Here is a 13,164-nt window from a genome sequence, read left to right on the forward strand (position 1 = left end):
GCAGGTCTCACTGTCACTGCCTCCCTTCCCCCTACCTTGCAGGTCTCACTGTCACTGCCTCCCTTCCCCCTACCTTGCAGGTCTCACTGTCACTGTCTCCCTTCCCCCTACCTTGCAGGTCTCACTGTCACCGCCTCCCTTACCCCCACCTTGCAGGTCCCACTGTCACTGCCTCCCTTACCCCTACCTTGAAGGTCTCACTGTCACCGCCTCCCTTACCCCTACCTTGCAGGTCCCACTGTCACTGTCTCCCTTACCCCTCCCTACCTTGCAGGTCCCACTGTCACTGCCTCCCTTACCCCTATCTTGCAGGTCTCACTGTCACTGCCTCCCTTACCCCTACCTTGCAGGTCCCATGCCCACCTTGGTGCTCTCTTTTACCTGTACCCGAGCAGCACACCACACCCTCTGACCACCTTGTGCCATTCCTCTCTAAGTCAGGGTGCAAATAAGTTAGCTACAAATGCTAAAAATGGATGCTATGCTACCTCGCTTTTACTGTCAACTTGACACAACCTAGATTCACCTGGGAAGAGGATCCTCAATTCCGGTACTGCCTACATCAGATTGGCCAACAGGCACATTGTGAGGATCTTCTGGATTACTCACGGACAGAAGAAGGCCCAGCCCACTGTGGGCAGCACCGTTCTCTCTGCAGGGACACTGGACTTTATATAAGAGCAGGCTGAGCATAGGCCCCAGTGAGCCAGCGAGCAGCATGCCTCCATGGCTTCTGCTTCAGGTTCCCAGGAGAGTTCCCTTCCTTCCCTGCCTTCCCTAGGGGACAGACTATGACTGAAACTGTGAGCCTCTTTTCCCTCCCAAGCTGCTTTTTGTCCTGGTGTTTCTCACAGCAACAGAAAGTGGAGTAGGACAGACAGAAACATTAGTCATTAATTGGGAAATGTGATGACATTTATTTTAGTTCTTCTGCCACAGTGCAAGCATTTCATTCAGGTTTTAACCCCCCAAAACCGGTCAATTTCATGTTAGGTCACTGCAGAAACCATTGCAAAACAGATGGCTTCAACTCAAGGAGTGAAAGCCAGCTGTGATTTACTTCTACATGAGGCTGAAGCTGGAGGATCACTCCAAGTTTGAGGCCAGTGTAAGATACAGAGTGACAGCTGTGTGAAAGAGACAGAAAGAGGGGGATGGGGGGAGGAAGAGAGAATGAGGGAAGGGGAAGGAGAAAGGGAGGGAAGGGGAGGGAGGGGGAGGGAGGTAGTATGTTTGAACTGTTACAGTTGCTGCTGTAGGCTCCAGTGTCCCTTAGATCTCAGAACTGGCTTGTTTACAGGGACTATGTATGTCTTATTTCCTCCATTGTCTGGAATAGTTCCTTAAATAAAAAGCCACATCTTATCCATACTGCCATGTTTGATTAGTGAAAACTTTCAGAAAGAAAAAAAACGTTCTCTTTCTCTGTCACTGAGCCTTGGCACGCATCTCCGGCTAGCTTGGAACTCACTTTGGAGACCTGGCTGGTTTCAAACTTGTGGCTGTCCTCTTGTCTCAGCCTGGTGAACAACATTCTTAACTAGGAGCCTTTTGATTTCATTAGCATTCAAATAAAAAGTATGCACTGTTCGCTGTGGCCGTGAGGCGAGTTTCTGACGTGGCTCAGATGGTACCACAGAGGCACATGGCTTCCAGTCTGATCAACAATGGCAAATTCACAATGGAACTTTTTCCCTTTTCAATCCCTTGATTTATTTATTCTGCTTTATAAAGGGTTCCATTGTGGCATATTCCTCTCAAGTTGGTCACAGCCATAAAGAGATAAATGTTAATTCACAAAAGCCATTCCATGTCACGGGCATGCCATCAATGTTGCCCATAGCAGCAAAACAAACAGCCTAGTGTATCTTTGTCTTTTTATCTAAATATTTAATAAAAGTGACACACACACACACACACAAAATACACACCTCTATTTCCCAGAGTGCTTTAGAACTAGTGGCCGAAGTTGCTGATTGACGCAAGGTTGTCCGAAGGAAAATGTGCTGTTTTTTCTCATAGTCATCACAGGTCAGAAATTTCTCTTGTTCTGCATGAAACAGTCTTACAACATCACCCTAGAGAGACAGGCAAAGAAATGCTGTCCTTCCAACAGCCACAGGGACCAGCAGACAGGAGACCTGGCAGTCCCTTTCTGGGCTCCGGTACTCCAGGTCAGTGACTTTCCTTGAATGACTGTGCGCACATTTCAGAGTACCAGGGACGGGAACTCAGTGAAATGTGATGATCGAGATCTGTGTGGAGAGGTACTTACCCCCTTTAATACATCCTCTCGATAGGAACTAAATTTCATGAATAAAGTGATTTTCCAGCTAGTGTTACAATTAACAGCATTCACCTAGGAATGGGAAAAAAAAAGTGTTAAAAGACTTAAGACAGTAGACTCTATATTCCATACCAGAAATCACCATTTCAACCAGGAAAAGAAGAAGAGGCAACTGCAGACAACAAAGTGTCGGCCTCCATAAAAGCATCCGCAGAAGATCGTTCAAGTAACAGCTAGTGCCTACAGATGTCATAGGGGTTCTTAGACCACGAGGGTGGGACCTGAGAGAATCTAGAAATATCACCATCTCCCTCCCCCCTTCTACCCCTCCCCCTCTGTGTGTTCTTCCTTCTCTCCCTCTCCTTTCAGTCTTTCCCTCTTTCCCCTCTCTTCCTCCCTCCCTCCCTCTAGAGAAGATCAATAAACCCCCTCCCTCCTTTCCCGAAGGGATTCACCTCTTTGCAGCCAGGGTTGTCCAAGAGCTCCACGTTGCTGGCATGCAGGGGCTGCCCGGCATTTACAGGCATCAGAACGACTTTATCTCCTACGACGATCTAGGAATCAGAAAAACACTCTGTTGGACTGTGGAGCTAAAACCTTCCCAGCGAGCCTCACCAGCAACCTGCCTTCCGGATCTTTTATCTTCTACACCTTGACTCTTCTCCCTGAGAAGCATGTTCAAACACACACTCATGCTTACAGTCGCATCTTCTGGTGCCCTGCCAAAACCTGGCCAAGGAAGGTAGTCCAGTCCCATTCCTCATCGGTCCCCAGATCAGCCTGATTCCTCAGAAGCCATAATCGGGTTAGTTTCCTCCCACAAGACCTTGCAGCAGACATATTAAAGGTGGTTGTCAAGACGCTCTTTAGAATTTCAACAGGGCAGCAGAGAACAAGATCGGTGTTCCCTCCCCGTTAAAAGGCAAGTCTGGTTAACTGATCATCCCCTAATCTCAGAATTATGAAGCATCATGTCATTTGCTGGATTCAGGAAATACAGGGCAAGGCAAGACTTTATAAAATATTTATTCTGTGTCTGGGCAGGAGCCTTTGGGTCCCTCTAATTTGATATGTCCAAAACAAGAACTGTAGGAGCCTGTGGTTCTTTTGAAATAAGAATTATCAGGGTTCCAGGGGAAAACGCTAAATATCAATTCTACGTTTACGTTTGTCTGTGCAATCTTGACAATGTCTACTTATGTTCATCTAACTCAGTTTGAGGCAATTAAAGCTCCCTTTTCTTAGTGGCAGAAATGGTGTGATCTAGTGACTAGAGAGACGGGTACTGCTAAATTTCTTTAGAAGATGGTTGCTATGCCATCTCTGCTACTACCTGCGGGGCTTTCTCACTCTGAAGCAAAATCAAAACCCTTCCCTTTGCGTATTTCACACCAGTTGCATATTAGAACAGTTATAGATTAGTTTGGTCTGTAACTAAGAAAACCACTGGGACCCAGGGCATCTCCATGTTCCTTAAACCAAAACACGTGTTCACACTTCCAGTGTCATGTGACCCTAAGTTGATAATGTTGAGGACTTGTGTTGCCCCGCGAACTACCTGGAGATCTGAGTACATCAGAGAAGCCTCAAATTCACTAATCAAACACAGAAAGGCTGCCCTTGGGTTTGTGGGACAAGCACCTGCTGCTAGTGGGACTGGTCTCTGGTCCTTGTCCAACCTTCCAACCACGAATGCAGACAGACACTCATGTACAGAAAATAAAGATAAGTAAATCTCTGTTTTAGAGAACAGTTAAGAGGGGCTAGGAAGAAGACAAATGTGTCTAAGAAATAGCCTACAGTCTCAACCCACATTACGAGATACATTGGAATTATTCCCAGGGGACTGAGGCTCCAGACCTGAAGTACTGAAGGATCGAGGTACTGTCTACGAAGCTGTCTATTTGACACATAACTGGAGGATGAGGGCATTTTATTTTATATCTTACAATCAGCCACCTTGGCACTCTAGCATATCTTAGCAAAGAAATTGAAATCCCTGAAGCATCTATTGGGCCCACGTAATGACTATGCCACATTCAAGCTGAGGTTTCACTGATGATGGTGCCACCTGTAGCTGGCTGTCCCTGCTTTGAAGTGGTACCTGGGAAAATAAGAAGAACCTCACAATGGGAGTCAGAATGCCAGCGCCCTTGTTCCACCTCTGCAAAAGATGTCAGGCACATCACTGTGTAAAACAGCAAAGTCTGCTTGCTAGATAGAATCCTTCCCTAAGCTCTAGGCTTTCCTACTGACTTAAAAAGCAATCCCACCTCTTCACACCTTACAGTCTACCATCAGCATAAAGGACCCTTGTCTACTTAGGTCAAGATCGAAAATGAAAGAGTAACTACTCAAACATGAAGAGGATAGGTGGAAATGAAATATTGATGTTTCCATTCATGGGTGTCCCTCATGCTTCTTCTGGTAACTTAGCAGCAGCCAAGGACTTTGTATATAGCGGAGTGTGAGGGAGCCTGTAACTGTTTTCCCCAAACTGTGCATCCCTATGGAGTGCAGCCTTATACACTTAGTACAACCAACAGCCTGGACTCCGGCTGGTGTCTGCATCACCCTCCAGTTGAGCTCATAGGTCTGTTTGTTGAATGTGCATGACCTAATTCACTACCTCACTCGTTACTAAATAGCAAACTGCGATTTAAAAATCCCTCTAAACATAGAGGTTTCTCTTCATTTAATATACTTCTGCAGAAACTCAGTCATGATTAAACCATTCAAAGAGATAGTATTTGCAATTGCCTTCAGCAAACTACAGTAGGTTGATGTTTCAAAATGCTGCCTATTCTAGCAAAGAGAGCAACAGCTGTGATGCAAATCCATGTGCAGCTGATACAGGGCTGTGGGCATGCCAGCCTTCCTTCGCAACCTTCATCAGACACAAAGCTACACAGAGGTGAACAGACACAGTGACTGTTTCAGCAAGCAACATGGTGGAAGACCTGCAGCTGGGCTACGTGGAGCGAATCCAGATAAGAACAACTTAACGCATTGTGGGCAGCCACAAAAACAGGGGCTTCAGAGAAAGACTTTGTTTCTACTGAAACTAATTGTCTAAGTAGTTGGTTACATTCAACTCTCTACTGATACCATCAAGTGGCTTCCAAGTGGGGAGAGGATGAGAAAGGAGACCAAAGCTGACTACAAAGCTGAGAGACCCGTTCCAGCATGAGCTTACAATTCCTTTGGTTCGACCTTTAGTTTTCATAGATGGTAACATGGGGGTTACAGGGTTAGGTACAGCACCAGAAGGGAAGGTATCCTCTATGGCTGTAGTTCACAAACTGCATTTTAATTGAGAGTTGATTGTAACTAACCATACACTCAGAGTAAAGGTGCAGCATGCTCACTGCACAGATCAACTTAATGGGGGAGGGGAATGCTGACTTTCCAAGGAATCCAACACATTCCTGCATGCCATGCATAACAAGCCTTACCTAAGGAAGACATCACCAGAAAAACTTATTAACCCAATTAAATCACGGCGCTCATGTCCTGTGGAATTGAATTTACACTTTAAAATTCACTGGAAAAAAAGAGATTCTCTAGAAAAAGAAGACATTTCAAACACACACAATACCTCCAAGCACACTAAAGATGTAACCAAAGGGTCGACTGTGAAAACTCTGATGGAGAATTTTATTTTCATGCCAGTCACTAACTTTCTCACATGGCAATATTGCTCATGTGGCCTTTGTAAGGAGTTTTACTTTATGAACCAGTCTTTTTTGAGTATCTTCCAAGTGCTAAGGTCTATCACAAAAATATCGAACTTTTAGCCAGATGTGGTAGTACACATCTGTAATCCCAGCAGCCCATAAGCTAGTACTGAGGCAGGAGGATCAATGCAAGTTAGATGTCAGCCTAAACCACATAACAAATGCTAGGTCAGGAAGGAATGCAGTGAGATCCATCTCAATAAATAAGATGCAACTATTGCTCCTATGGAATTATTTCACTCCCCCCACCCCTTCTACAAAATAGCAGAGAAGACCTAAGCCCATGGTTCTCAACCTGTGGGTCATGACCCCTTTGGACCCACTGGAAAACACAGATGTTTACATCACTATTCATAAAGTCACAAAATTATAGTGATGAAGTAACAACAAAAATAATTTTATGGTTGGGGGTCACCACAACATGATACACTGTATGCAAGGGTCTCAGCGCTGGGATGGCTGAGAACCGCTGATGTAAGCAGTCATGACATCACAGCCTTTTGCACAACCCACTCTGCAGGCATCAACAACAAAGAGAGCATGCCACAGCTCCTCCCTCAGATGCTGCACACCCATGACAACACTGTAAGGAGTTGGCTGTGAAGACACTGAACGGAGCTTTGTCATGACTCTCGTTGTTCACCCGTTCATTCCAAACGCCAGGAAAAATAGCGGTACACTTCCTTGCAAGCAAGCTCAATCCTGACTGAGCAGAAGAATAACCTGCCTCTTTGAAAAGACTTCACACACTCTGCCTGGAGATGACTCTAACTTGAGCTGATATCTGGCCTGTGATTTCTGAGCATGGTGTAAACTGTAAACAAATGCATTTAGCCTAGTTTAAAAAATGCTAACAAAAAATGTGTTAGAAAGTATAGTCACCCATGTGTGCAAAAAAAAAGTGCAATAATGTAACCCATTATTTCATATGCTACCTTAATTCATTAAGAATTCACTGTCTAAAGCCTGCATTTCCCATCTCTGTGTGTACTTCCTGATATGTTCTCTAAGAACATCACAAGATGTTTGTTTCCCTCTTGGCTTTGCACACACGTACATTATCACCCTCGCTTCTCAGCTTCCAGAAGGGATGGATATAGAACCAGGAGCCTTCGTTCCCTGCAGCATCCAGTGACACGCGCATGGCATTCTTCTCCAGTAAAGCAGGTAACCTCTTGTTCACTGTAAGGTACTTGTTGCTTTTTATGTGCAGTAGCTGCAGGGGAAGAATGTGTATTAGTGATTGTATCCATGGTCTCCTCAGTAGTTATACTCCTAAATCTGCACACCAGGGCTTATGGTGAAAACTAAACAGGTGGCCTATTCCATAGGCTCAACAAGCACCCACTTTCCGAGCTGCTCCTCGCCTCTACCCTGAGTTCTGCCCCAAAGGGTGATGATGCTGACTGTGTGAGGCAGGTGCACCAGGGGATGCTGAAGACATCTTCTCCTACTAAGAAATAACAAACTAAAACCGGGCTTTCCAAAAAAGGGAGGGTCCCCTAGATCCCACTCATTACCAACACTTGTACAACCACAAAAGCAGAATCCGCTAAAGAAAACCTGAGAGAATGTGCACACCTACCCATGTGCCTAAGCACTTCTGCACACAGACAGCATTGACTCCTGCTCTGTGGCATCAACATAGTCAGCAGGGAGTCACTGACCTCCCAGTTCTCAGATGCATACAGAAGAAACAGTCCTTGCCTCTAGCATCTCCACATATGCTGTGGACAAAGTCTTCCCCAGATATCATCTTACTGAATAGAAACGAAGATAAAGTAAACTTCCCATCTACTTTAATCTTTCGAAAGAGAGTGATCATTTTAATACCCACAAGACGAGGCTGGAGTAATTTCAGAGTAAAAAGCAAATCTTTAATTGAAAAAAAAAATCATCCTTTTTGCAAAACTCAGGGCACTACCCTTGGTTCTTTATGTCCCAATAAAGGCACAAAGACCCATGAGTCTGGGAAATAGCTCAGCTGATCAAGTGCTGCCTTTACAAGCATGAGTTCAGTCCCCCAAGTTAAAAAGTCAAAATAGGAAGGAGGCCGAGGTGACACCCACTTGTCATCCCAGCACAGGGGAGGCAGATCCCTGAGCTCCCTGGCAGTCAGCCCAGCTGAATCAACCAGTTCCAGGTCTATGAGAGATCTCGTCCCCAAAACAAGGTGTGGCAGCTCCTAAGGAACAACTGAGACAAGGCTGACCCCAGGCTCACACACACAGACACTCATACACACACTCGCACACTACATACTAATGCATACTCACACACATCCACACAAACACACCCTCACACTCATGCACACATACATTCTCACACTCATGTACATGCACACTCATAATACACTTACACATTCACATTCATACACACTCACACATACACACACACTCATGCACACATACTCATACAAACATGCACACTCACAATAAACTCATGTACATGTACACTCACATACACAAGCACACACTCACGTATGATCACACTCATGAACACTCACATGCACTCACATTCACACACATGCACACTCACACACAAACACAACTCACACACTCACTCATGGACACTCATATATGCATGCACATGCACACATGCACACACACACACACACACACACACACACTCAAGCCTGAGTGTGAACCTATATGGTCCATGTCAAAGGCTCAGCCCTGAGCTGAGATGACATTTGTACTTGAAGTACTTGAGAAGAAGCTCAAGTAAATCACCAAAACTCTCATAGACACTCTCTGGAAGACTACTTGGGAGTGTGTAGCCCTACCAAACTGAAAGCCACTCTCTCTATCACTAAATGTGATCCCACATTCAAGAGTCTGAGGCCCATCCTGCCCTGTGGGGGAACAGCTTTACCCTGCCCTCTGGCACATTGCCACTGGTCCAGGACAAAACATCAGGTGACATTGTTCTTTAAAGCAGCTTTATAAAGTGCTTCATTGTGGCGATTACTGTAAGGAACCTGTGAGGCCGTTGTTTACCATTTTAAACAGCATCGTCTTTATAAGCACACAAGAGAAACACTTTCTGGTCTCACTGCTGGGAAGGGCTGTGTTTCTAGACTCTAACTGGGAGCTACGCTGCAGAACCCTGACACACACCAGGGCAGTGATGGGGTTCATTCCTGGTGGCCAAGCAGCAGCTGAAATGCTCTGGGCTGGGGCTTTACCAAACTCTCCGAACAGGTTTTCTAAACAAGCCTCACCCATGATTTCACCTCACCCAGCTACCCCAGGGCCTCTTCAGTGACTGGGGCTTCATCTCCCAGGGTGCTGTGTTTCTTGGAAAAGGTCTCACATTCTTTTTGGAACAAGGTGTGGCACTTACTAGCAAATTAAAAAAAAAAAAAAAAAAAAAAAAAGATCCAAATGAAGCAGGAGAACGGATGCAGCGGAGATAAATCAGGGTTTGTGCAGGAACTGACAGTGAAGACAAAAGCCAATGGAGGACTGCCTGCTACATGTACAACTTAAAAATCTTCTCGCCCACTCAGGGAAAGAGACATCGCCAATATTTAGCTGAAGCCCAACCATCTAAAGAGCTGTTTCTTATGGGCCTTAGAAATCCTTTTGCACAGTCTTGTCTTGCGACGCACCCACTCAGAGGTCACTGAATGGACTCCCCATGTTCTGGGCTTGGGGGCCTGGTGCAAGACATATTTAATGCATACATGGTGCAATGGATGTTTGCTGGAAATGTCATACTAATTACCATCCCCACCAAAGGACAAGCATACACAAAGGACAAGGACCTCAGATACTGGCACACTGCCACGTGGGTGTGTCCACAAGTCACCTGTAAACCACTTTCCTCTTTGATGACAAGATAGAGACTTACTTGGATAACGTTGCTGTATTTCACGATTTCCCCCAAAAGTTTCCTGTTCTCCGACTCATTCTGTTTTTGTTCCAGCTCTGCAGCATGCTACAAGAGAGCAACCGAGTGTTCAGGATGGAAACACAGCAAGCAGAAAGGATGTCTTATGAAGCATTCTCAGTAAGAAGAATAAATCAGACTGGCTGCATCACTGGGGAGCGGGAGCGGGTGAGAGGCAAGAGTTAAATGATTATAATACGAGGTGGCAACTTCACACATATTGCAGGGAGAGGAGAGTTCAAGACAGAGTCTCTCCATGTAGCCCAGGCTGCTCTGAAACTTACTCTGTAGACCAGGCTAGTTTTGAACTCAGAGAACCGCCTGCCTCTGCCTCCCAAGTGCTGGGATTAAAGGCAGCGCCACCACGCCCAATAAGGAAGTTTTCTGTTACTGAGAGCACGCAGATGGCAACGCCCCATGTATCACACTTTGCAGTCTATGCTGAATTCAGCCAAACCTGTCTCGGGCCATTTGTTTCTATGCTGTGAGTTTCAATTAAGTAGAAGTCTCTGTGGAACTAGGAATTTTTTTTTACTGTGTAACATGAAACTATTTAAAAAGCAGGTGAATTAAAACCTCAAAGTATAGCTTCCAATTCTGAGAGTGCCTGGCGTTTAAGTGATACAAGACAAATTCATACTCAGTCAAACCAAAAAAAAAAAAAAAAAAATCGTTTACTTTCTCCATAGTTTATTAGGAAAAAAAATAAGTACTTGGTGGAATAAAATATGATCAAATTTACTAGTCAGAGATTTCTTTTTTAAAAAAAAAAAATTCATTTTCAGTTTAGTGAGAAGCTTACAATTAGTCTGGCACACCTTAAAAAATAAGAGTGGGGATGTGCTGCCCACGTGCCAGGAAGTAAGCAGGCATGGCCTGCAACTGAAAGGACCTGCCTGTGCACCTCACCTTGGTCTCCCTGAACTCTCTGACACTGCTGGCTCTCCTGCCCACCGCAGGAGGAAGATGGCACGCTTACCTGGAGCTTCTTCAGCAGGGCAGCCTCGGTATGGTTCCCCTGTTTCGCCTGCTTGGCTTTCCAGTATTGCTTCTGGGCAGAGTATCGATTCATAGGGCACACCTTGAAAAGGCAGTCTGGGGAAACAACAGACAGAGTGATAACTAAGGCCCCCAGTGCTCTCTAGACCCTTTGCAAGGCTGGTTTGAAGTATTGGTATCTCAGCATCTGGGAGGCCATACAGAGGTCATGTCAGTCATTCTCTGAGCAACTCTCAACTCGATCCACATCATCCTCTTCAAATACCTATTTACATCTCATTAAAGCAGACCTTCCCTCGACAGGGTTTTGTGGAACACTCTAGCTAGTGTATTCACGAGGAAAGCAATGCAGTGAGATAGAAGGCAATTCTTAGCTGGCTTCAGACTTTTGAGACAGGGTCCTCACATAGCCCAGGCTAGCCTCCCTCTTACTATGTAGACTAGGATGGCCTTGATTTCCTGACCCTCCTGCCTTTTCCTTGTCAGTGCTAGGATTGCGGGCACAACCACCACCCCTTGCCAGTGAGGTGTCTCTCAATTGGCAGGAGGTATTTGATCTTGGAACATGAACAGTGAAGCCTAATGTGACCATCCTACACTCAGGAGGCTGAGGCAATGGGATAGTGAGTTCAAGGCCAGATGAAAACGATGCCTTGTCTGTGCCTATACTGTGACTCCTTTTCCATGCTCAGGGTAGTTGTTGCAAGAAATAACAACCACAGGACCATGACAGCCACAGGGTTCTCTCCAGGCTCCAGATACCTGGGCTGAACGCAGGGTGGAAAACTGAATGTCTGTGTAATAGGAAGGAACAACACCAAACAAAACAAAAGCCGAAACTGTAGTCCTGATACCAAATACCAACAAACACACAGGCCGGAACGCATAACCACAGGTGAGTACGGCAGTGACCCCTCAAAAGCAGAAGAGCACAGCAGTGACCCCTCCAGGTGGGAAGAGCCGGCTCAGCAGCTCTCCAGACACAGCTGATGTCATGGAATTATGAGGTGACTTCAACAAAAAATAGAGGTCAGCTCCCATGGTCTGCAGGGCCCTAGATGCCCTTCCTGCTGCAATGGCAAACTCTTCCAGACACAGTCAGGAAAAGGATAGGGATGGCTGCTCAGTCCCTTCCTCCACTCACACTGACCAGGATTCCAGCCAGGGAGCAATGACATTCTAGTAAACCCTGATATCACAGATAAGAGAGCAATAAATGAAACCAGACCCACACATTGTCTCCATATTTCTTACACACACATACATACACACACACACACACTCTCACACACATCCTCACACACATACATTCACACACACTCACATATACACATACACTCTCATATATATACTCATACACACACATACACTCACACACACTCACATATATACATACATACATATAATCTCACATATACACTCATACACACACACATATACTCACACACACATATACTCTCACATATACACTCCACATATACACACGCTCACATACATACACTCACATTCATACACACATACTCATACACATATACTCCCACATATATATTCCACATATACACACACTCACACACTCACATACATACACTCTCACACACTCATACACACATACTCACACGCATATACTCTCACACACACATACACACACACTCTTACAATACACTCACACAAACTCATATACACATGTACTCTCACATATCACATATACACTCATACACACACATACATTCACATACACTCTCACATATTCAGTCACACAATACAGTCTCACATATACACACACACACACACACAACACATACATACTCATACTCACACATACTCAATACTTTAAAACATAGCTGGAAAAATGGCTCAGTGGTTAAGAGTACTTGTTACTCTTGCAGAGGACCCAGGTTCGACTACATGGTGGGAATGATTAACTGTAACCCCAACTTTGAGGAACCACACCCTCTTCTGAGCTTCTTGGTCACCAGGCACGCACATATAAAATACAGCCCTTACCATGAGGATACTGCACCACGCCTCTGAAACTGTAAGCTAGCCCCAGCTAAAAGCTTTCTTTTATAAGAATTGCTGTAGTCATGCTGTCTCTTCACAGCAATGGAATACCAACAAAGACAACGAGTATGACTAAAATTTTGTTTGTTTGTTGTTTGTTTGTTTTTCAAGACAGGGTTTCTCTGTGTAGCCTTGGCTGTCCTGGAACTCACTCTGTAGACCAGGCTGGCCTCAAACTCAGAAATC

At 45.2% G+C, this 13,164-nt stretch overlaps 1 protein-coding gene across 2 annotated transcripts in view; it reads right to left on the bottom strand.

Moving 5' to 3' along the window:
* Window positions 1-13,164, bottom strand: part of Itpr2 (inositol 1,4,5-trisphosphate receptor type 2) — a 397,058-nt gene that overhangs the window by 312,763 nt on the left and 71,131 nt on the right. Inside the window, exons 3-8 of one of the 2 annotated variants that reach the window (XM_021191683.2) lie at window positions 10,898-11,013; window positions 9,880-9,966; window positions 7,082-7,240; window positions 2,743-2,841; window positions 2,276-2,359; window positions 1,932-2,078 (exon numbers count right to left, since the gene is read on the bottom strand). In XM_021191683.2, the coding sequence (XP_021047342.1) occupies window positions 1,932-2,078; window positions 2,276-2,359; window positions 2,743-2,841; window positions 7,082-7,240; window positions 9,880-9,966; window positions 10,898-11,013 (692 nt within the window). Of the gene's footprint in view, window positions 1-1,931; window positions 2,079-2,275; window positions 2,360-2,742; window positions 2,842-5,742; window positions 5,801-7,081; window positions 7,241-9,879; window positions 9,967-10,897; window positions 11,014-13,164 lie in introns of those variants that run through there. The other variant, XM_029533962.1, reaches the window with a different exon arrangement.

This window comes from Mus pahari, chromosome 2 (genome assembly GCF_900095145.1).
Source record: "Mus pahari chromosome 2, PAHARI_EIJ_v1.1, whole genome shotgun sequence".
NCBI lineage: Eukaryota > Metazoa > Chordata > Mammalia > Rodentia > Muridae > Mus > Mus pahari.